General features: G+C 41.0%; 1 protein-coding gene across 11 annotated transcripts in view; it reads left to right on the plus strand.

Moving 5' to 3' along the window:
• The window catches only part of LOC103718607 (pre-mRNA-processing protein 40A-like), a 33,235-nt gene that overhangs the window by 6,020 nt on the left and 1,973 nt on the right, over positions 1-25,242 (plus strand). For 6 of the 11 annotated variants that reach the window (XM_017845586.5, XM_008807508.6, XM_008807513.6 and 3 more), the window contains 22 exons: positions 900-952; positions 1,085-1,142; positions 1,244-1,632; positions 1,725-1,797; positions 5,256-5,354; positions 5,433-5,501; positions 5,580-5,657; positions 5,825-5,911; positions 5,995-6,029; positions 6,222-6,327; positions 7,453-7,533; positions 7,627-7,719; positions 7,782-7,835; positions 7,917-8,033; positions 8,228-8,326; positions 12,102-12,149; positions 12,231-12,323; positions 13,678-13,785; positions 13,884-13,948; positions 14,045-14,147; positions 23,427-23,747; positions 23,858-23,987. In XM_017845586.5, coding sequence (XP_017701075.3) covers positions 900-952; positions 1,085-1,142; positions 1,244-1,632; positions 1,725-1,797; positions 5,256-5,354; positions 5,433-5,501; positions 5,580-5,657; positions 5,825-5,911; positions 5,995-6,029; positions 6,222-6,327; positions 7,453-7,533; positions 7,627-7,719; positions 7,782-7,835; positions 7,917-8,033; positions 8,228-8,326; positions 12,102-12,149; positions 12,231-12,323; positions 13,678-13,785; positions 13,884-13,948; positions 14,045-14,147; positions 23,427-23,747; positions 23,858-23,987 — 2,359 coding nt within the window. Of the gene's footprint in view, positions 1-899; positions 953-1,084; positions 1,143-1,243; positions 1,633-1,724; positions 1,798-5,255; positions 5,355-5,432; positions 5,502-5,579; positions 5,658-5,824; positions 5,912-5,994; positions 6,030-6,221; positions 6,328-7,452; positions 7,534-7,626; positions 7,720-7,781; positions 7,836-7,916; positions 8,034-8,227; positions 8,327-12,101; positions 12,150-12,230; positions 12,324-13,677; positions 13,786-13,883; positions 13,949-14,044; positions 14,148-23,426; positions 23,748-23,857; positions 24,014-24,181; positions 24,236-25,025; positions 25,113-25,242 lie in introns of those variants that run through there. The other 5 variants (XR_003387806.4, XM_088723454.2, XM_088723451.2 and 2 more) reach the window with 5 other exon arrangements.

The raw sequence follows: 25,242 nt of genomic DNA on the forward strand, positions 1-25,242 counted from the left end.
GTCTTCTATATTGGTCATAATATGATTAGTCAAAGGTTGAGAACCTTTTACACCCAGATCAAACCTGACATTGTCCTTCTATCTTTATTTTGTTTCTGTGTATAGCTTCTTTCCTTTTTTCCCAATTGAACTGGGTTCTAGGTAGACAAATTTTAGAAATAGTTTATCGAGAATGCAAATTGCAAGGATTGAATATCAGTTATTCAAAGTCTCTCCAATGAGGAATATCTTGTATTTGATGGTACCAGCTGAAAATGGGAGGATATTGTCATGTTGCTGGATTTTACTTTTTCTTAATTTATATGAATATAAAAAAAAACTTATAACACATTCATACATCCATATTTCATTGTCGTAGGAGTGAAAGTATTGCAGGGGATAGTAATATGTTTTGCCAATTTTATAATCTTGAACTGAGTTTGTTGTATGCCTCTTTTGATTGACTGCAATTTGACATGTTAAAGGTGGCATAGTTGCTGCACAGATAGATGAATTTCTACAGTTATTTTTTGGCCATAATCACTGGTCTCATCAATTTAGATGAAGCTTTGGGTTTTATTACTATGGCATGCGACTAGTGAAATGCTACAACACTGAAAATCTATGTTGTCCCTGAGCTGCATCATTTCAGTGAAAGGGTGGTTTTGTTAACTGCTGCATTTGTGGTCCTTAATGATTTGATGCATAATGGTTCTTATCCTAAATAACTGATATGAACTTGTGTAAGATGCCATGCCAAAATTCTCGCTAAGATGAATGAGTGACCTTTTGTCAGTTAGTCGCTTTGGCTGTGCTTTAGTCCTTGATACACACTCTCAATCTTGGTAACTTGTTTTTTTATCAGTTGTATTCAGTACTCTTCCATCTTTGTGCTTATTTAACCTTTTCGTCTTTCACAGAGGGCCGATGCTTCGACTGATTGGAAGGAATTCAGCACTCCAGATGGACGAACGTAAGTAATTTTCTCGTACCTTTAGCAAGTTATTGTCCAATTTCTTGCCAATGCATACTGTAGTTTGAAATCATGTGGACATCTTCGTTGTTTAACAGTCGTAATCTTTTCCATTTGCTGAATATTTTACAGATACTATTATAACAAGGTCACAAAGGTATCCAAATGGATAATTCCTGAGGAGCTCAAGGTTTTAATATGATCAACCTTTCGGCTTTGTCATTTATATGCTCAATTTCTCAATGTATAATATTTCTCATTTCAATTCTGATTCAATGTACTCTTGTTCAGCTAGCTCGTGAACAAGCATTAAGGGCTGCAGCTGCGCAGCCATGTACAGAAACTGGTGCAGCTTCTGCTGTCCCAGCTGCTCCAGTTGTTTCGTCTGGGGAGATCCCTCCTGCCACAGCTTCTGTGACTCCTGAAGCAACATATGCAGTAGTATCAAGCCCAGTTTCAGTGTCAGCCAATGCTATTGTACCTCCAGGTGTGATGGCTTCAGTATCGCCATCTGTTGCTGTTGTACCATCTGCTGGAATCCCTTCTAGTTCCTCTTTGGGAATTCTAAACACAGTTGGCGCATCAAATCCTCAGACACCTGTAACTCCATTACTGGCACCTGTTCCTGCAAATACAGTGGTTCCTACTGTTGCAATAGAAGCTGCATTATCTAATGCAAAGTATAGTTTCATGAGCTGCTATGGATGCATTTGTTACTTCTTAACTTTTTTTCTTCTGTTTTTTAGTTGAAAATAACTGATCTTATTTTCAGGAGTAATCATGACAATTCCTCTCTTGTAAATATTGCAAGTTTGCCTGATGGAGCTTCTGCTCAGGATTTGGAGGTATGGCCAATTTGTAACCTTCTGATTGAGTTCCTTCTTTCATGCATTCTGATTTATCACCTGTGATATTAAAGTTTTTTCATGTTGTGAACTGGTTTTTGTTACATATTTAGTTTGACTTATTGTGGAAAGTGGAAAGAATGAACTTCAAGTTACATAATCAGTTTTGTCATGTATTGGTTAGTTCGGCATTTTATTTATTTATTTATTTATTAAATGATTCTTATAATTATTTTCATCTTAACTTAGTACCATATTTGTTGGTGCATTACGACTTCCTAGCTTTTATTTCTTTGGTTGATAATGATGAACATATAGCAAAAAGACAGTTCTGGTTATAGCACCCTGTATATTGTTTCTTTATGATGTCTGCTATTCTCCTTTTGTCATTTCTCTTGAGGAGATGGTTACAAACTTACAATAAATACTTACAAAGCTTCAACATCTCGGTGATACGGTGGCACCTAGAAGTGTCAAATGAGAAAGCTATTCATGAGCAGCTGGGCATGCAATTTGGATCGAAAAGGTTTGCTCAGTTAGTAAATAATTCAAGCTTGATCCTAGAATTTGAGCTTGAAATATAGACAATTTGAGCTTGAGGCTGGTCTATCTCGTTTATGTTTGGCTTTGTCAAGCGGAAAATATATCCGTAAAAGACAATCACTTCTATATTTAGTTAGCATTATAACTAGTTGATACAATCACTTAGTAAATATAATTGTTAACTATATATCTTTATCTAATAGCTGGAACATTTAATGTTTTTAGCTGTTGGATCAGAATCTAGTGACCGACATTAAATCCTTGAACTAGCCTCATCTCAATCCTAATGGAAGCCCTATCTTGTGGTGGATTAGTCACATTCAGACTTCACATTGCATGATATAGCTTTTTGCTCTCCCCTTTTTCCTGTTCCCCTTTCCAAAAGCGTAGTCACCTCCACAGACAGAAGTGAGCAAGAGAGAAGGATCTAGTTGATGTCCATGCACTATTGTCCTAGGTCTTGGAATGACATTAATGTGGAGGCATTGGGAATTATTGATGCTGAATGGGGCAGGTGGGTCTGTAGGTGGTTGGCTAGGGCTTCAAAATTGGTGGCATTCCAATGGATAGATGGGAAAGGAATCTGACGTCTGTTGTTGTACTGGTTCTTTTAGGCTATCTCGTCTATCACTTTTCCTTCACCCCCTTCTCTTTCCCCTCTCGCTTGTATGGTAGACACTAGATGCTTGAGCTTTTGAACAGCTGGTTTATGCTTGAGACTCACCTAGAGCTAAGCTTGAGCTAGCTAGTCCTGGCTTGTTTCAAAAAATGAGCCAAACTAGAGCTAGGTCAGTGGACAATTGAGTCAAGTTTGAGCTGTCTTGATTACACTTCTAATGACACTTGATGAATTGGATGTTACATATGGCACTTTCAATGTAATGGGATATCCATGACACAAATGCCTGGACAAATTGATTATTTTTTTTGGTCTGATCTGTCCTTCTTGCCCCTAGGAAACTTGTATCTCAACACTTCTGCCTTGTTGGTGGGGGTTCCTTTCTTTAATCACATTTCTACCTTGATTATTTTGTTGAGCATAATTTACATCCCCATGATTACTTATGTTACTTTGTGGTGTATGATAATATACCCTTGGATTAGAAAGGAGGGATGCTTGATATACTAGAAGAGATGTGATAACAAGAAGGAACATGAAGTGAGTGCAAGGTGGGAGCTACACAAATACAAGAAGAAGATTAATAATCTTGAATGGTAGGTTTCCAAGTTGATGGGAGGTGCGGCACCACCTTGTGTGCTGAATAGTTGAAGCTCTAACTACATAGTTTGTGGAGTACCTCTAGGAACAACTAAATAACCTTATGACTTCAGTTGGTTGGCCGAATGGGAACAAGGTTAGGAATATCCATACCTAGGTATGGGTGCTCCAACATGCCTGATCCAATATCAACTAATGACGCATTGCTTAGGCTTGGTCTTAACAAGCATTAACTTTGGGTTCTCTTAATGCACCCAGGAATTAGACCTAGAAATGGGTCATCTGACCCACCTGGCCCAGTCATTTGGCTGTTAGTCATGGATTTCCATCTCTTAAATATGTCGGTCAAGTTTTTATACTCAAATGATTTTCAGTTTGGCTTGTGCTTACCCAAAATTATTCTAGCCTGACTTGGCTGAAAACATAATAATATATATAATGTATAAGGTATGCCATATTGCACCGAACCAGTACGCAGTACGGGGGGCGTACTGACACTCGATAATCGAACCAGCCTTTGTATCGGGTAGACCGACACAATAATAGGGTGGCACCGGTACGGAGTTCGGTACCAAAACAACGTACCTTGGATATAACATCATATGTATTTATTTTATTATTTTTAATAAATTTATAATACATATATATCAAAACCCTCTCTGTTTGTCCCTTTATCTACCCTTTCCCCGCCTGCTTCCTTACATTTGCTGCATGACTGCTTGATTCTGTTCCCAAAGCAGGTATGTTGCCTACTATCATTCTGCATCCGCTTCCTCTCTTTCCATCTACCTTCTCACTACTGCCGGCACCTAACCACAATTATTTCCATCTTTACCACCTCTGTCCAGACCACCACCTTTGGCTCCTGTGCCACCATTTTTTTTTAATATCATCATCACTTTTGACTCCAAGAATCACATTCCTTGCCTCTCCTCTGCTGCCATGGTTGAGGAATGGGGATTGACTCATGCCCTAGGGTTAATTGGTTGAGCTTGATAGTTAATAGTTGGACTTGGGCTTGGGTTGAAAAATTTAAGCCTAAGGATGGGAATGGTTGGGCTCGACTAGCATATTACTTTCATAGATATTTATAAGCTTAAGTTTTCAGTAACTGACTTGTTGTCAAACAATTGAATGCAACATAAGTTAGGAACACCTTTAGTTTTCTTTTTAAAGATTTTATATAAGCTTTCAACCTGTACACATTGAAATAAATTCAGATGTTATGACGGGGAAAACATAAGCCACTATATGTGGTTTGTACTTTGTATGTTTGTTTATTTTATTTTTCTCTAAAATTTTCTGGTTTTTTCATAGTCTTTTTATATTTTTCAGCCGAAATTCTGAAACTCATACTAAAACATGCCGAAACTATGGAAACCAAACTTGGTGGGTGTGACTGAAACTCGAAACTGAATATTTGATCTTTGCATGGCCCCATGTTTAATGATCTGGTGTTTTTGCAGAGTTTTTATGTAAACAAGGTAGGCTGTAGTGAAGAAAATATATTAAGTTACTTTCTGTGTTTTGTTCTTTAAGTTTCTTCAGAGGAGCTCTGTACAAATCATGCTCTTAGTAGTTGGTGGAGACAGATGCTTTTGAACTTTGTGCTGTCACTGTTCAATGCAATCTGCATGATAGCTATATATAGTTTGATATCTATTTTTAGGCATTTGTATTGGCAAATTTCTTGTAGGAAGCTAAGAAGGGTATGCCGGTTACTGGAAGAAGCAATGCCGCTTCATTGGAGGAGAAAACAATTGATGAAGAACCTTTTGTTTATGCTAATAAGCAGGTATGTAGTTGGTTGTGTATCTGTTCATTTCTCTTGGTTGTTTATGACAAGTTTGTGTTTCCTATTTGTTTCTTTTAGGAGGCAAAAAATGCATTCAAAACCCTACTGGAATCTGCAAATGTTGAATCTGATATGACTTGGGAGCAGGTTTTTTCCCCTGAATTAATAATGTGGCATTCTTTTTGACTGTTATGTAATTATATGATATTGGCGGGAAATTCTCAGGCAATGAGAGTTATTATTAGTGACAAGAGATATGGTGCGTTAAAGACACTTGGTGAGAGGAAACAAGCATTTCATGAGGTGAGTTTGCAGATGGATTATTCCGTACCTGAAGTGTAATTTGACTTAACAAGTCACTGTAGTACATCGTAGAGCTGTTCTTTCTTTAATACTTAGAGAAATCACCTTGTCTACTAGTGATTGATTTTTTTGCTCTTGCTATTTAATTTCTCTTCATTTTATCTCAGTACTTGGGGCAAAGGAAAAAACAGGAAGCTGAGGAACGGCGCATTAAACAGAAGAAAGCACGAGAAGACTTCACCCGAATGTTGGAAGTATGTTGCATTTTTCTCTTTGTGAAGGTACACATAATAGTTTCTTCCATATGATTAATAATTTTTAATTATATCTTATGCAGGAATGTACAGAACTTACTTCGTCAACCCGGTGGAGGTCTGTTTTCTATTTCTGTGCATGTTGTTATATACGCAAGAAAAGAAACTAGTTAAAAGTCTAATACATGTTTGTAATAGAAATCTGCTTGAATTGGAAAATTAGAAACTAACCATCTGAACTAAGACTGCCTATCTGCCTTTATTATGCCTTACATCATACATTCTCAGTAGTTTGATTGTATCCATTCAGTAAAGCTGTCACCATGTTTGAGAATGATGAACGATTTAATGCTGTTGAGCGGGCAAGAGATCGTGAGGATCTATTCGAAAGCTATTTGCTGGATCTCCTGAAGAAGGTCAGAGCCTGCCAGATTTTCTTTTTCATGCGGTCTTGATTTCTTTCTCTTTGAGATTTGTGAATAAATTTTGTTTCTTAGACTCAAAATTAAAATAATTTTTTGGACAAGGCAAATAGATATTACTTGTTTCTTGTTTTTGTTGATTTTCTTGAATTGTAAAAATAGGCCCCTGATATTCTTGTTACTACTCTGATGTTTCATCTGCATCTAATCCGTATGTTGATATAGAATCTTTATGTTGCGAGCATAAAGCAAAATGTGAGTTTTTTTGATAACCATAACTCTCTATCCTTTTCTCAATTTGGGGCTGGCTTTACCTATCCTCATTTGCCAAGCATTGAGTTTGTTTGATTCAGTTGTAAAATATAAAATTTGTATCTTATTATAGGTGTGTATACCAGCAATGCAGCTAATGTAAGAGACTTTTGAAACAATACCTAGGGTTGGGATTGACTATAAGGTTCAAAAGCATAAAGTTGACTTAAATTCAAGATGTATTGGTAGAGGTACTTACAGAGGAAACCTAGATTTTGAAACTGTCTGTGAGCTTAGAATTTTAAAATTATTATCTAAGAGTACTGTACTTGAAAAATGAAAAAGCCAGTGTTAAATTCAAAAGCATGGAAGCATTACTTAAAAATGATTGATTTTTGGGAATGACTATAGGATTTAAACTATTAGAACACGAAGTTTCAAGACACAGAGCATGACTGAAATTCAGGCTTCTTTAATAATTCATTCTATTACACTTAGCTTCTATTTTTTTTTTATATAACCACACTTTACTTCTTCATTCACATAGTAAAATGGCTGACTGTAAGGAAATTTCCTTTAGTTTCCTTTTAATATATTTAATTAGTTTTTGGTATCTTCTTTAAGTAGGGGTATGGTAATATTATCTGCAGATGTATGTTTGAGCACACAGCTTGCTGAAGCCTGTGGTTTGAGCTGGGAAAATAGATTTATATGACAATTGTTTTTTAGTTCTTGGTGGGCTAATGATTTGGCGCACGCATCTCTGGGCAAGTGGCTTCCTTTGGGAAAACATGTCTTTGAACTTATAACTGATTTCTAGCATGCTTTTTGTTCCATCATTTTGCTGTAATTTGGATCCTGCTGCAGGAAAGAGCAAAGGCTGCTGAGGAGCATAAGCAAAACATAATGGACTATAGAGCTTTTCTTGAATCATGTGACTTCATTAAGGTACTGTTCTAAAATAAGTCCCATCTCAAGCATGCATGGCACAATCTTTCTGCTTTAGGTTATAATTACTTTTTTTTGTCCCTTTTCTATTAGGCAAACAGTCAATGGAGGAAAGTTCAAGACCGGTTGGAGGATGATGAAAGATGTTCTCGACTTGAAAAAATTGATCGTTTGGAGATCTTCCAGGTGTGTTTCTCATCTTGTCATTTATGTTGAGGGGTGCTGTTGCTCATGTCAATGTATTGCAGGAGTATATACATAATTTGGAGAAGGAAGAGGAGGAGCAGCGAAAGAAACAGAAGGTACATTGATGTTTTTCTTGTTATAACTTGTAAACTGAAATTTAGAGTATGCTCATGCATTCTTCATCATTGAACATGTAGGAGCAATTAAGACGGCAGGAACGCAAAAACCGTGATGAGTTTCGCAAGTTAATGGAAGGACATGTTGCTGCTGGAATTCTTACAGCTAAAACTCACTGGCGTGATTACTGTATGCAGGTAACTTGAAAAATCTCTGTACACTTTGATGAAATTATGGTTCATTTGGGATATTGTATAGCTTTATATGTCCATATGTTATAATATAATGTAACGCTGATCTCTGTACACTTTCATGAAATTATGGTTCATTTGGGATATTGTATAGCTTTATATGTCCATATGTTATAATATAATGTAACACTGCTTTGCAGGTGAAGGATTTGCCACCATACAAAGCAGTAGCATCAAACACATCGGGTTCAACGCCAAAAGATCTGTTTGAGGATGTTGCAGAGGAACTTGACAAGCAGGTTAGTTTCTTATCATCCATCTGAAAATTATGCTTTGCCTGTTCAGTGTATTAGGCATGTTAATACGGATTAATAATGAAATGGGATGTAAACTTCGAAAAATATTGGGGTGCTTCATGAATGATAATTGAATTGCAGTTTTTGTAATTCAATTGGAGTTTCAAGAAATGTGTTGAAGCTGTACTATACTTGATGATTAGGTTAAGGGTCGCCAAAACACATGAAATTTGATTTTTAATTATTTTTTATAGTTTAGATCATGCTCAATGGTTTGGATCTTGAATTTGAATAGTCCATCATTGATTTTGAATTGTCAACTCCTTTTTAAGGTGTCAATATATGTACACACACAAGGTCGGTAGAACCGTCCCGAACCGATCGGTTTGGGGAGTCCTGAATCGATCAGTTTGGGGAGTTCTGAACCGATGGTTTGGGGAGTCCTAAACCGTACTGGCCGTGGACCGGGACGGTTCCGGCAACGAAAACGAGACCAGCGCCGGAGGGGGAGAAGAAGGAAAATGAGGAAAAGAGAGAGAGAGCGGGGGAGGGAGAGGAAGGTCGAGATCGGCCAGCGGAGACTAGGGAGCTGCCGCGCGGAGGAGGGTGCCATGGAAGAGGGGCTCGCTCCAGTCCCCTGTTTCGTTCGAAACAAGGGCGAAGGGGCTCCTTTTATTTTTGAAAATTTTAAGTGAAAATTGGTAAATCCATTGCCGACTTCACTTATTTTTTTTTAAATAAAAAAATTTAAATGAAGTCAATTGGTTTGCCGACTTTCATTTAAAAACCTCAAAAATAAAAGGCCTCCTCCGGCCTCTGTTTTGAATGAAACAGGGGACCAGAGAGAGCCCTTCTTCCGTAGCTTCTCGGTGGCTCTCCGGCCTCCTCTTTCGCACGGCGGCTCTCCGGCCCTCCATTGGCTCTTTGCGGGCCTTCCTCGGCCTCCTCTCTCTCTTTTCCTCTTTTGTTCTTCCTCTCTCCCGCCTCTCTGCTGTTTCCGTACGGGCCCGGCACGGCATGATGCAATCTGTATTGACTCATCTCGCCGGACAACCGGTACGATGCTCGGTACCGATTCTGCCGACCTTGCACACACATATATATGTGTGTGTATTATATGTATGTGTATGTGCATGCACATGCACGTGCATGTGTATGTACATATGTATGTATCTATATATATATATTTATTTATTTATACATATGTGTGTGTATGACAATCTCAGCTTGGACTTGACCGGCCTAACTCAACTTGTTGGGTTCACACAGGCCAACCAACTTCAATCAGCCAGCAAGACTAGTCGTGTTTGAGTTAAGACCCCTCAACCTATCAATTTATGGGGTATATATATAATGATATTTTTTGAAAAATACAAAGTTTTATATAGTGAGTGATATGATCTATTAGATATCGATCAAATGGTTCATTATTTAAAGAAAAAATATTTGGAGAAGGATTGTTAATGTGTTTGCTATTAATATGTTTAGGCCATATTTGGCATGCTGTTGGAGGGCCAAAAAGCGCTTCTTGGAGGGCTATAGTCTCTTTGAAGTGATTTTGAGATATTTGGTAAAAATTGTGAAACAACTTTTTAGCACATCCAAAAAAGGTTTACTATGTAAAACCTTTTTATTTAGAGCTTTTTTTTTTAAGGGAAAGAGATCACTTGAGAGACACGGTTTGAGTCCCGGCAATGGATTTTATTAAAAAATAATTTAAAATACTTTTTGATTATTGGATATATATGAACTATTTTATTAACATTTTGTATCCGGTTGAATAAAATCAAACTTTTATGTTACTATTAGAATCAATAACTACCTAGTTTACTATTATGATATTCCTTTGATTTCCCATAAAAATAATTATATATTTATTATATTATTAGATTAAAATATAAAAACTTACAAATTAACAATACTCTATAATAATAGCTTTTGATAGTGCAATAATACTATATAATATAATAGTATTCTATTATATTATATTATACTAATTTTATATTACTATTTTCATTGTTGTTATTATACTATAATAATATAATATTATTACTACAATAATATTATGATATAATACTATTATAATATTGTATTAAGGTGATATTATTATATAATTTTATTATAGCAATATTATTAAAATATAATAATATTATAAATATATTATTATATTTATAATAAATGTAAAATTATTATTTGTTAGGTTATTTAGATTAAAATATCAATATAAATGATTTGTAAATAAGCATATGTTATAATAATTTTCTTGACGGTATAAATAGTTAGACAATTGAAAATATTTTTGTAATGTCCTTTTTTGTCACTTTCTAATATCAAAAGCACTTTCTTTTGGCTCAAACAGATATTAAAATTTAGAGTTTTTTTCATGTATACCCTCCTAAATTTATAAAATTGCATGAATACCTTCATAAAATTACTATTTGCATGTATATTATTTTTTTTCTTTTTGCATATGTACCCGTACCATCTAACGTCGTTAAAAAATAAACGGCTTAAAACTAAAATGACTGAAATACTTTAATGGGTGGATATGCAAAAAAAAAAAAGTTATAAGGGTATACACGCAAATAGTAACTTTATGAGGATATTCATGCAAATTATCATATTTAGAAAGGTATACATTCAAAAAATCTATTAAATAAAATAGAACTCGGATGGAACTTGCTAAGTCTTTTATGATTCAGTTGGATCGACAAGTAAGAAAAAAATTGAGCCACATTGTCAATTTTCTTTTTAAGATCATGATTTGGTCAAATTGGAATATTAGGTGATCATAAGAAAAAAATTGAGCCACATTGTCAATTTTCTTTTTAAGATCATGATTTGGTCAAATTGGAATATTAGGTGATCATTTTGGTAATATTATTCTTCATTTGATTTTGATATAATTTCCATTATTGAATCTATGATATGTATATATTCTTTATTATTTTTAAAAGATTAAAGCATATCAAATTTAAATTAATTATAGATGCTTAGATTAGTAAAATATTTTTTAGTGATTTGTAAATATTGAGTTCTTGTTTGTTTTTGAGGCGTGAATTTGGTAAAAGCAGCATGATTCATTCTATAAGAGTTGATATTAACATGAGATCATGTGACATGATAATATTAATCTTTTTTTGCCATATTTTTTTTATTAAGAACAACTGAATTATTTTTACTAAATTTTGATCATTTTTTATTGGATTTTTTTTAAGTGTATATCCTCCTAAATATGCGTAATTGCATGAGTACCCTTGCAAAGTTGCTATTTGCATATGTATCCTTGTAAAGTTTTCATTTTGCGTGTCTACCTGTAAGGATATTTCAGTCATTTCAAATTTAAATTGTTTATTCTTTAATGGCGTTAGATGGTATGGGTCATATATAAAAAAGAAAGAAAAAGAAGGGTATACAAGCAAAATAAGTATTTTATGAGGGTATACATACAAATAGTAATTTTATGAGGATATTCATACAATTTTGTATATTTTGGAGGGCGCAAAAAAACCTTAAAATTTAACAACACTTCAGAAATTTATTTACCAAACAACAAAAATTTTTTGATTAAAAGATCTACAATCCAAAGGTCTACAGATAAAAACTCTACTACATACAACAATGCCAAACAGAGCCTTAGTTGTTAATTGCAATATATATATATTTTTGATATAACAAAAAGTGTTTTAATGTAGCTACGAACAATCCAAAAAGTGCAAAAATAAAGAATCAACTCAAAGCTCCTTTCTTGACCATTTTTTGCTTCATTTTTTGGCAGTACCATGAAGACAAGGTCCAGATCAAAGAAGCAATCAAGATCCAAAAGGTAATATATAACTTTTGTTTTTGTTGCTTCTTTTCCTTACAAACTAATGGATGGCCATGATGGCGAAAAACTTATATCCAGATTGCTTTGGCATCTTCATGGATGTTTGAAGACTTAAAGGTTGCCATTTCGGCTGATGATAGCCTAAAAGGAATATCTGAGATAAACATGAAGGTAAACTTTTTCCATATTTATGTCCTTTGTTCTATTTTCCTGTTGCTTCTTTTTAGGTGGGTGGGACATTTACCCCCATTGGTATTCAAATCCTTGCACAGCTTCTTTCCTCCACTCTAATTTTCTGTTTGTGATTAATGTGAAGTCCTTGAAGAATGTTTATTTGTTCCTCCATTAACTATCTCAGATGTCCTCCTCTTTGATCCTTAGTCCATTGATCAACTACATTTATGAGGCATCATTCTTGCTCCATTCTCAATCCCTTTGCATCCCCCTTTGTATGTCTCCCAATTCCTAAGTTGCCTAAGCTCCCTACTAACACTATTTTTCTGACTGCCAATCCCCCTTTTAACACTCAGAGCTCTGAAAGGAAATTTGTGCATCTTTCCCCTCAAGTTTCTGTTGATCTTCTCAGATGGCAATAAAGGGAGTAACATGAACATATATGGGGAAAAAGAAAAAAGAAAGAGAGAGAGAGCAATAGAAGTACGAGGGTTGGAACAAGAATATTGCAGTCGAGTTAATAACAAAGGGGGGGTGATGGGGTTGACTAAAAAGATTCATATAAAAAGGTGATTGTTGGAGCATCTTTTCCCTTAGATTTTGAAACTTCTGTTAGTTTGTGTTTGTTTATTTGTGTACTCTTTCTTTATATTTATACATTACTAAAACTATACTTCTGTGTATAATGTACGTTTAAATATTTTCTGTCGACTGATAACTTTCCAGACAAAATGCCTTAACTTTCCAATAACAAAAATAGAGTTTATGTAAAATATATCCTTTCTTAATCCTTTTCCTATCAGTCAAAGTATATTAGGCTTTTAAAAGAGTTTGCCTTGTTCATTGAAGTTTCCTTTTTTTGTTCCTCTGTTGTGATAGAAAACATATGAGTTTGTTTGGTCATTGTAAAGATATTACTGCCTATTATGTCGTTGCTGGTTAAGTGTCTAGAAAATTTTAAAGGTTCATCAAAATCTTATGGATTTTTTAAGTTGTGAACTACATATTGTCTTCAACTGATGTTTTAAAGATCCACCATAAGTCCTTTTCAAAGATCATGATTCCACTTTATCTCTTTTTAAAATATAAAAAGTGCCATTCTCTACTAAAAGTCATGAAAGCCTAGAAATATTCAAGTAAATGAAACACATGTTGAAGTCCTTATGCATAGGTCAACAATTTATTCATTGTTTTTACCCCTTTTCCGTTTCATAACAATTGGCAATTAAATTTGATTGGTAAAATTTTTGTTAATTTGCCTTGTGCTCCAAATATCGAGAACATGTTAAGTAAGCAGATTCCTTTTTTCCCTACAATATGGACCTTATTTGTGTTTTACCTCATTTCGTAGCTTGTTTTTGATGAGTTACTGGAAAGGCTTAGGGAGAAGGAGGAGAAAGAGGCTAAAAAGCACCAACGTCTTGCAGATAATTTCTCTGACTTGCTTTACTCAATTAAGGTATTCTGTGACCATGTTCTTAACAGATACATGATGTGTTAGTTCACAATGCATATATGTGGATGTAGATACATTTAACTGTTTGGTTTTGTTTTTAGGAAATAACTGCTTCATCAGGATGGGAGGACTGCAAATCACTGTTTGAAGACACTCAAGAATACAGGTAGTCAAAAATATGGCTAGATGATCTGCATTTTTATTTTTAATCTATTTGTTTGATTATCTATTTTTCTTAAGCAATTGGTTCATGCTTTATTAGGTCCATTGGTGATGAGAATTTTGTGAGAGGGATTTTTGAAGAACATGTTGCCCGCTTGCGAGAAAAGTTGAAAGAGAAGGAGCGTAAGAGAGAAGAGGAAAAGGTATCCAAGATTTTTCTGTTTCTTGTGACTTTCATATTTAATCAATTTTACTTGTACAATTCTGGAGTCTTCCTAGGTTATGAAAGACCATTTTTGATTATAAGTTCATGACTTGGGATACAGAACATTTCTCTTGCCATAATGTGCTATCATCATCATTGTGTATTGTTTAATTTGACATCTTACTGTATCAAACTATTTGCAATCATGCATTCTATAAACATGAAGGCTTTAAATGGGTTAAGTTCTGGTCAGGTTGGATCTACAGGAAGCTGGCCTAGACATTCTCAATGACCCAAACCCCTATTATCTCGACAGGAAGTCACCAACAAGGTGATACACCTTGACTTGGCCATCCACTAAGGTCTTGGTTTAGGAATTGGGTTTAGGTTTGGGTGTGGAGGTGGTTTAGGTTTAGGTAGTGTTTTCTGAGGCAGGGGCAAGGTGCACTTGGTTGCCGCCTTAGCACCTTGACTATCCTGAGGGAAGGTGATTCCATGTACGCACTCAAAAGGCATGCCTTTCCTATGCCTCATAGAAAAGGCCCGGTGCAAAAAGAGCACCTTATCTACATTAATCTCGATCATGCACTACAGGGTTAAATCAAGTTTTTGAGACTTGAGTGGTCCAAGGCAGAGAAAAGCATTGTCAATGTGGAAAAGAGGGAGAGCTGGGCTGAAGTGAGGAAGAAGGCTAGCTGAAGTAGCAATATTCTAAGGTTTTGATTGGCCAGATGGTGATCTTCTAGCATGATTACAACTAAGAAGTCCCCTCTTCTCTTCTTTGTTTTTTTACCTCTCGGAAAGATGGGCCAAGCATTGATTTTCTCCTCTTATTCATATTCTTTTTTCTCTTCTCCTCATCTTGGTTGCCCCTCTTTGGCCATTAGAAAACCCTCCCCGGTTTCTTATGGCCAGAGAAGCATGACCAGAAAAGTAAAGTGCAAAAAAACTGGGGTGGGGGGAGGAGAGAGTGAGAGAGTAAGAAGCTGCATCAAGGATCGTGCGGTGAAGGGGCATTCTGTCGAGCATCGGGTGGGCGGACCGATGGGAGATCCCGGGCCTGGCCAGCCGAGGGGTGTCGATCGGCTCCAGTGGCCGGCTTTGGTGCAGGGGATTGCAGTGTTGGCTCCGGCGTGGTTTGCGGTGGCTCAGGGGAGAACAGTGCAGCTGGAAATGTCCTATTTCCGACCTAGCGTGGAGTTGGCGGACCTGGAACGACGGTTCCCTCGGGTGGTAGTGGTTCCATCGAAGCGACTAGAGCAGGCCTGGACAGAGTGGGAGGGAAGGGCCGTTATCGTGAGGAGTCTGGGGCGGCGCGTCCAGGCGGAGCTGGTTGCGCGAGATCTTCAAACCCGGAGCAAGTTAAAGGCTCCGATCGAAGCTTTTCCAATGGCAAACGGGCTTATGACCCTTCAGTTCGGATCGGAGGATGATCGGGAGGTTGCGATGGGGACTGGCCCGTGGTTGGTGGCGGGCCAGCTTTTGGCAATGGAGAAGTGGTTGCCCGATTTCAACCCGGGCACCCACATCGTTAGCTGGACGGTGGTCTGGGTCCGGCTGCCGGAGCTACCTGTGGAATACTGGGACAAGACGACTATTATGTCGATACTGGCGGAGGCGGGGCGACCACTGGATCTTGACGCCTCTACCAGTGAACGTCGGCACATCGGCTATGCCCGGGCGAAGGTGGAGATCAATGCCCTCCTCCCCTTGGTACTCGGTGCTTTTGTCTTTGGGGGGAGGCAGAAGTTCTGGCAGGTTCGGGGCTATGCTTTCGGTGCGCTCGCATGGGGCATCAAGACGGCGATTGCCAGCTTCACCGGGAGAAGGGCTAGGCAGCTACAGCGATGACTAACCAAGGAGACAAGGGTACGGAGGGGGGCTCATTCGTGGAGCCAGGGGTTGGGGCGCAAGGTGGCGTCGGCCCTTGGATGCTTGCGTCTCGGGCTCGGTGGCAGAGGGTCGGAGCTTTTAAAGGGGGTGCGGGGAGGAAGACGGTGACTGAGCCTGCTCCTGAGTCAACCCAAGAGGCGAGTCAGAAGAAAGCGGAGCCAAACCCAGGTGCCGCTGGTCCGAGCTTGCCTGCATCTTCGCGGGACACTGGGGGCTGGCAGAAGCACAAGAAGATTGCTCGGCGTATCTCGCCGGCGAAGAATGGAGGGGAGGGCAGCTCCGGGCTGCACGTGGAGACGACGACGAGTCAGCCGGGTGGGTTGGCCCCGAGTCAGAATCTACCAGTGGGCTCCCAAGGCTGGGCGTCAACGCGAGGCCCAAGCCCACCGAGGGCCCCAACCTGGGCCAGCGGCCCAGGCCCAGCCAGTGTTGCGCCAGTTGGTGCTGGGCCGTCAAATGGGAGCCGGGCACAGGCCCAAGGGTGATCGACAGACCTGGCCCAGGCGACCGAGCTCGGTGGACTCGGCCCACTGAAACGAGCCAGGAGTCCAACGAGGCACCGGAAGGGTAAGGAGCCGTTGGTTGCTCGCCCGCCTGTGGGGAGGGTCCCGACGATACACGGTGATTGGCGCCGCTTCTGGAGCCGGAGCTTATCGCCAGCCATCATAGAGGGTGCACGTACCCGGGGAGCAGGCGGATGAGGTGGCGCTGGCGATGGAGAACGCCAGCGAGTCTCGGCAGATCTGGGGTTTCGGCGGGGACGACTCACCTGCGATGGGTCGACCGTGTCAGGCTCATCAACAACGACGGCGAACTGGCATAGCGGTGCTCGGGCGGTGAATTCTGCAGCCTGTGGTCCGGGAACGGCAGAGGCGGGTGGCGAGAAGATGGCTAATAGCCGGAATCCTGGGTGTCAACTGACGTCCGGAGCATAGGGGAAACAAGAAGCTCTCCACGTTTCTATGGACCGGGAGGCACATGCGGAACAGTTAGGGCCTGTGGCACGGGGTGGACCGGCACGCTCTGAGGGGTCTTCGGTGCTCAGTGGACCGGCACGCCCTCAGGCTCCTATTGTGGCACGGGAAGTAGGGCACAACGGGGAGAATGGAGTTCTTGAGATCTCCAATGGGCCGGCACATGAAGAGGTGGTGATTTAAATGAAGGAGATCATGGCACGGCAGGGGAATGGGAAGGAAGTGAATCCAATTGTTGAAGACGGGTCACAAGACGAGACTACGACCCGGCCGGCAACCCCTCCACCTCAATGAAAGTTCTACTTTGGAATTGCCGGGGGGTGGGGAAACCATCCTTTAGGTCGGCTTTTCGAAGGCTAGTTAGCCTTCATGACCCTGATATTTGTATTTTGCTTGAGACAAGGTTGTCGGGAGCCGGTCTGGAGCGGGCTTGGCGAGCTACTCCGAGATCGTGGGGGACATACGCGGTAGAGTCGCAGGGTATGTCCGGAGGCATCATGGTCATGTGGAGGTTGGGATCGTGCATCATTGATGTGTTTCATAGGTGTAGTCAGTAGGTGGCTTTAGTGATTACAGAGAATTGTGGGGCTCCATGGGTGCTATTAGTTGTCTATGCGAGCACAGAGTACAGGGAGAGGAGGGTGTTTTGGGAGGAAGCCATCTCACTTCTTCAACTGGGACATCCAGTATTGATTGCGGGGGACTTCAACTGTATCAATGGTCCGAAGGAGAAGCATGGTGGATTGCCCTTCACTAACAAAATTGAGGTTAGGGAATATCAGGACTTTATTCTGTCTAATGGGCTTGCTGACCTTGGCTTTACTGGCCCGAGGTTTACCTGGTGCAACAATCGATTGGGGCGGGCAGTGTTTGGGAGCGGATCGATCGTGTCTTCGCTTCGACTGGGTGGATTCGGCGGTTTCCAGATTATTGGGTATGATACTTGCCCAGGATTGCCTCAGACCATAGTCCTGTTCTGGTGAGTACTTCGCACTCCTTTCAGTCTTATAGCCCATTTCGTTTTGAGAAGGTTTGGTTGTCCTACCCGCGGTCGTGGGATGTGGTGAGAGGCATGGCGCTCGCCAGTTCGGGGGAATGTGATGTACAAGGTGACACGGAAGTTGAAGTTGACCAGACGCCGACTGATCAGGTGGAACAAGGAGGTGGGATTTATTCAGGAAAGTAGAGAAAGTCGAAGCTTCCATCACCAGACTACAGGCCCTAGAGGATAGTAAGGGGGGATTAGCAAAGGGTGACGAGGGTGAGCTCAGAGGGCTTCTGGCTATGCATCATTCTCTTCTGAGTCAGCAGGAGGTGTTCTGGAGGCAGAAGTCGAGAGTTCAGTGGATCAGAGAGGGTGATCGGAATACGAAGTTTTTCCACCAGTCGACCATCATCAGGAGACAGCAGAACAGAATCCGCAGGATACGGGAGGGTAGTGGACAGGTGTCAGAGGACATGGATGTTGTGAGGAGGGTTTTGGAGCAGTTCTTCCGTGCCAGATGGACCGAGTCGGGAAGCATAAGTGGTAGTACATGGGGGCCGACCCCTGAGGAGCAGGTATCTAGGGATGAGAATGAGGCCTTGATCAGACCAGTGTCGGATACAGAGATTAGGGAAGCTTTCTGGTCCTTGGGGGAGGATAAAGCCCCGAGGCCGGATGGCTTTCCCCCACTTTTTTCAAGAGGTATTGGCACATTGTCAGACAGGAGGTGCTTGCGGCGACTCAGCAGTTCTTTGTATCTGCGTCGATGCCTGAGGAGTGGAGGCGGATCTTCATCACATTGATCCCGAAAAGATAAGACCCAGTGGAGCCGGGCCACTACTGACCGATCAGCCTATGCACTACATTGTATAAGGTGGTGGCAAAGGTATTGGTTCAGAGAGTGAGAGGTATCCTTTCTAGGATTATATGCCCTGAGTAGGGAGCCTTTATTGGAGGACGGTCTATTTCTAATAATGTCCTCATTGCTCATGAGTTCATGATAGACCTGTAGAGGGCACCTTGGTGTAGGAGTCTGATGGAGGTCAAACTAGATATGGAGTTGGCTTACAACAGGATGAGATGGGATTTTGTGAGACAACTTTGGAGTTGCTTGGCTTTCACCCTCAGTGGATCAGGTGGATTCAGGGTTGTATTTTGTCCCCATCCTTTGCCCTCATTATTAATGGTTTTCCGTCGAGCTTTTTCGAGTCTTCAGTGGGTCTGAGGCAGGGTTGTCCCCTTTCTCCACTATTGTTCATCGTTTGTTCAGACTCTGTCGCGAGGCATCTTTGACTCAGGAGGTAGAGGCCTACAGACTGGTGACAAGAGCGGCCTACATTTCACATCTGCTTTTTGCGGATGATTGTTTACTTCTGGCACGCGCAACGAGGAGATCAGCACAGTCTATTAGGAGGATTCTAGAGTGCTACTGTGGTGTGTTAGGTCAGCTGGTCAACCTGACGAAGTCTACCATTTGCTTTAGCTCGAAGATCGACGAGAGGGCGAAGGCCTCCATTCTGAGCAGTCTGGGGATTGGTGAGCAGGTGGGTATGCTTAGATACCTCGGGGTTCCGATTACGGGGAGGCGACTGTGGAGGGGAGAGTGCACATTTATGGAGGCGAGCATTAGGCACAGGTTGGAGAGTTGGCAGACTAGCGCCTTGTCGATGATGGGCAGGGTCACCCTTGTGAGGTCAGTATTGAGTTCTATCCCAGTTTACTTAATGACTAATACACTGGTACCTATTGCTGTACTACGTGATTTAGAGAGGATGTTCGGGAGTTTTATCTGGGAGAGGTGTCGGGACAGAGGGGGCGTCCACCTTGTGGCATGGGAGGCTGTGTGTCAGCCGATTAGTCGGGAGGGATTGGGGATCCATTCGCTACTGCAGTGTAGGGAGTTATTGGCCACCAGGTTGGCAGTTAGGTATATTCTAGAGCCGCTTAGCCTTTGGGTCTCCACACTGCGGGCAAAGTATGGGGACCCAGTTACCTCGGATGCATTCCGTGTGGGTCGGGCTTCGTCGTTTATTTGGAGGGAGATTTGTGCTCGTGCCCCGGGGGTGCTTCCGGCGATCAGATGGGAGGTTGGGGACGGGCGGGCTATCAGCATCTGGAGGATAGGTGGCTGGCGGAGGATACACTGCAGGGCTGGCCCACCCTGATTAACCATGGATGGTTAGAGGGTCGCACAGTCAGTGACTTGTTTGTTCGAGGGGAGCGGAGATGGGATGTGGATCTTGTCAGGAGAGTCTTTGATGAGCAGCTTGCGGAGCGAGTCCTATCAGTGCCGATCCTAGTGGAGGAGGTGGAGGATAGGACGGTATGAAGGCTGACTGGTCAGACAACAGTAGGTGCTCGAGATATACTGAGGATGAGTGGGGGATCGGCGGCTCGGCAGTTGGAGGGAGGCTGGATCTGGAGGCTACGTGTCCATCCTCGCGTCACACTTTTTCTATGGAAGGTAGCATGGGGTTGCCTACCCACGAGGAGCGTTCTGGTGTGGCGGGGGGTGAGGTTTTCTTCAGCATGTGGAGCTTGTCTGGAGGTGGAGACCATATACCATGTGCTGATCGAGTGTCCACGGGCCAGTCAGGTATGGAGGAGTGCAGGGGTTTAGTTTGTCCAGGGGCAGAGGTGGCCGTCTATTGAGGAGTTCCTGCTCTTTTTGGAGGAGTCGGCATCTGGTCCCAGACTGGAGGAGAGAGGCTCTCAGGTGGCCTACCTAGCCTACCACGTGTGGTTGGACAGGAACGTCCGGATTTTTGATTGCAACAGTACACCCCCGAGAGTGGTGGAAATTATAGCTTTACTGCATGCTTCAGAGTTCACCAGTGCTGCTGAGATTTTACCTTCTGGCCTGGCCAAGGACATATGGGGCCCCCCTTCTTGCTCTTGTAGCGCCCGGGTTTGTGTGCGTATCTTGGGTGCCTCCACCCCTTGGCTTCCTGAAGGTGAATTTTGATGGCAGTATGGCGGACGATGTGGAGGTACAGCTTTTGTCATTAGAGATTATGAGCCCAGACTAGTGGCGGCAGGAGGTCAGTGGATTTTCGATGCCTCGATGGTATGTGTTGAGCTCAGAGCGGCCTGGGAGGGCATCTCCTTGCCCATCAGACTTTGGGTGCAGATCGGCTTATTCTCGAGGGCGACTCGGCTACAGTGATTGACTGGATCCGGGGTCGGGGTCGTGCGGGGGAGGGAAGGCCACTGCTCCTCGATATTCGCAGACTGCTGCAGGTGTGTGTTGCCCATCAGGCCGCACATACCTACAGAGAAGCGAATGGAGCATCTGATTGGGTTGCCTCCTATGCAACCCACCACTCTGGTAGTTTTGTGTGGTTGGGGGGGTGACAGATTGCCAGTTTCTTTTTCTGCCTTGTTGTTTTCTGATTTTCTTGGTCGTGTCCATATTCGTAGGGTGTGAACTGCCGCTGTACCAAAAAAAAAAGAAAAAAGAGAAGCATTATCAGGAGGAGAAAAGAAAGTGCAGATGCTCGTTCCCCCCCTCTCTCTCTCTCCCCTTGTCTGATTGAACTCTTCCATCTGATGGAGACCCTTGCTTTCATTGTCTTTCACTGTTTTTTGTGTGCATGTGATGGTGTGGCTGTTTGGTGTGTGGCATGTTGACTAAGTAGGTGATTGTGGTTGAGAATAGTTCCAAACTTTTTAATTTCTATAATACATCTAATTAAATTTCTTCATAAAAGTGTATCCTTACTTTTAATGTCACCACACTCTTCCTAATCCTTGGCCTATTATCACTAGGATTCCTGTCACTCTTTGCCTAGTGAATCTAATCTCTCTCTAGTCTCTACTCCACCCAAGCTCCAATCCGAAAAACCCTTGAGCTTTATCAATTTTGCAACCAAGGACCCCTTGCTTACAATACCCATTTTCTTCAAAATTTATAATTTAATTAAATTGTCTGATGTCTAGACTCTTTAGCAGCACTGTGTGTTTGCACCTACGTTATAACTATTCTATATTTATGTATGTGTATGTGCATATGTATGTATGCATGTTTATATATATTAAGATCATATAGATATGCATATATGTGTTATATATGCTCCTCATTCTATGGTGCATGCCTACCGTTCCTGTGCCCTTAGGCTCCAGGAAACCTTGGTGCCTTGACCCCTTGATAATTATTTGGTTAGAGTTAGATTCTAGGTTTTCAGTTCAGTAGGTGGCCAAGAATCGTTTATTAGGTTTGAGATGGGCCAAGGCTGTGGTGGGATAGAGTGCATTGTGGTGATGAGGTGGAGGGGCAGTGTTGAGGTAGGGTAGTGCATATTGGGGGTGGACAGTATGGGTCGGGGTGGTGAACATGGGAGTTGGTGGATGTCCAAATGAGTAGTGGCGGGCTTTAGGGGTTTAGAGAGGTCAGTGTGGTAGGATAATGGAAAAGAGGGAGGGAAAGAAAGAGGAAAGTGTGAGAGGATTGGAGAGAGGGAGTGTGTGTGTTAAGGGGAGGGGAGGAGGTGTTGCTGGCTGCTGGTACTAACCTTGAATGTGAATGGGATGTGATATGAAGGGCTATGATTAAGATCATAGATTGAGCTTGGAGGGGGAGTTAGGGTTAGAAAGAGAGTTAGGAATCGAAGTACTATTCTCCCTAAAATAGTAAAGGATAACTAAAATTTATGAGAAATATGCATATTTTACTACATAATGGATATGCACTATAAATAATTTGCTTGAGCCATAGTTGAATCAGGTCATCCTAAATCTGGGTCCAACTTGGTTACTTTGTTGGATATTCAGGTCAGTTCATAGACAATTAACTGTTTATATCCCAACCTGGGTTAGTCAGGTGATGTTCTGGTTAGAATCAAACCTATCGGCGGGTGCACACTGCCCCAATCCATGTTCCACATTCCCAAGCGACACCCCCCCACCTTGTGCATGGCTGCCCAACTTTCCCTCCCCATTCTAGCTGACTTTGTTTTCTTCCTATCCGAAATTCTCTTTCATTATATATTTGAAAATATGATATTTTTCTATGTCATTTTATTTCTTTTAACTTAGCAATCACAAGTATCATTGACTGAACTCCCAACACCTGCTCATTCATTGGACGCACATGTTTGCATATGGATGGATCTCAAGGGTCTAATTAACAGTCATGCTGCTAACATTGTTCTCTTATATGACATGAGTTTTCATGCAACTCTTTTTAAATAAATAGAAAAATTGTCTCCAATACTCTTGGAATATGTCATGATTTAAGATCCATGGTTGCTTGTTGTTCAGTTTTTTTTGGGGGGTGGGGTTGGGGGGGGGGTGTTGGTTAATGTTAGAACCATCGTATATTTATTCTTTCAATGTGAATATATTAGTTAATTGGGGGCAAACTTTTGTAGTTCCATATTGCCATCAATGTTGATTCAAGAGTGATGAATCCTTTTCTCATTTACAGGCAAAGAAAGAGAAAGAAAGAGAGGAAAAAGAGAAGAGGAAGGAGAAAGAAAGGAAAGAAAAGGAAGAAAGAAAGGAAAAAGAGAGAGAGCGTGAAAAAGACAAGGGAAAGGATCGGTCTAGAAAAGATGAAGCAGGGAGTGAAAATGTTGATATGATGGACAGCTATGGCTCGAAGGATAGAAAAAGGGAAAAGGATAAGGAAAGAAAACAGCGAAAACATCACCACAGCATGGCTGATGATGTAAGCTCTGAAAAAGACGAGAAAGAGGAGTCTAAGAAGTCCCGCAGGTATAGTGGTGACCGCAAGAAATCACGGAAGGTACAAAATGTGCTTTTTTTGCCTTGTTTCAAATACTCAAGAGGCAATATAATTATGTTTTTATGATTATTTGAAGACGTATTGAAAAATCAACTTCGTGTTTTTGGCAGCACTCTTACTCTAGTGATTCAGATAGTGATAATCGGCACAAGAGGCATAAGAAAGATCGAGATGGCTCCCATAGAAATAATGGTTACGAGGAGCTTGAGGATGGGGAACTTGGAGAGGATGGGGAAATCTGTTAGTGCTCTTCACCTTGCAGCTTTGTTAGTCACTTTTTATGTTCTTCACTTTTGCTGATTGAACTTTGTTAGGCTTTAGTTTTTGAACAATTTATAGTTGTTTGGTGTACTGGGGCAACCCGCATTTGGCTATGTTGTAGCAATCAGCTGTTCAATTTGTAGCATAGCTTTACTTTCTGCATATTATTGCAGGTTGTTTGACTTTTGTTTAATAAATAAAAAGATTGTGGCTAATTGCTGGTAGCAGGGCCTTCTTCAAGATTGCAAATGAATCTGGGAAGTAAATGCATTTAACGATACTAGATGCCTTTATGTTTCCACTCAACCATATATCATTATTTCTCTATGTCGCTGGTATGTCTTTTCATAGTAGTGGCTTGATTTTGGATAATCCTGTTGGTAGCATTTGCTCCTCTCCATTCTTTTGAGAACTTGCAAGCTAGTTCATGAAAGTCTGGTATTGCATTAGCATCGATTTTCAGTCTTCATGGTCAATGTCATCACTGTAGTCTTCTGGTGCTTAATATTTCAGTGCTGTATGTTGACAATTCTTTTGAAAAATGGAACTAGCTCATAAATGAAAATGCTGAGTTACATGAAACTGGAATTAGTAGTAACTCTAGTTGCACGTGTCATTTTTTTGCGTACCAAAAGTCATAGGAGGACTTGGAAACCGCTGGCCTATGCATCAAGTGGTCAAAAATTGGACTGTTAAAATAGCATGAAACAATTCATGTTTTTTGACCACTTTATGTATAGGCTATGGATCTTTACATCACATGATTTTTGGTGTGTAAGCAGTTCGGCTCGGATCATTGATGTGGGACCTTCTCGTCCATTACAAAAGAGGTACAACTCTATAAGAGTCACACCAGGAGTAACTTGGACTTGATTCGTATGTGCGTGTATGTGCATGCGTGTATATTTAATGGTCAAAAGAACATGTATGGTTTTGTATTATTTAAACTATGTAATTTTGACCACTTGATGCATAGACTAAGAATCTTCAAATCATATGATTTTTGGTATATGGCAGTTTAGAGGTAGTGGATCATATCCAAGAGCTCATATCACTGATATGGATACCAATTCAAGGTGTAACTCTTATAGAGTTATAGATAGTGTAAGTTGCTGACCCTCTATGTATGTAAATAGTTAGGTGTAACTTGAACTTGACCTATGTATGTGTGTGCGTATTGTCATTATCTAGCCATATCGCAATCTATTTTTCAGGAATTGCCATATTGATGTGT

Source organism: Phoenix dactylifera, chromosome 6 (genome assembly GCF_051530095.1).
Source record: "Phoenix dactylifera cultivar Ajwa chromosome 6, Ajwa_hap1_PhDact_Kaust_v1.1, whole genome shotgun sequence".
Lineage (NCBI taxonomy): Eukaryota > Viridiplantae > Streptophyta > Magnoliopsida > Arecales > Arecaceae > Phoenix > Phoenix dactylifera.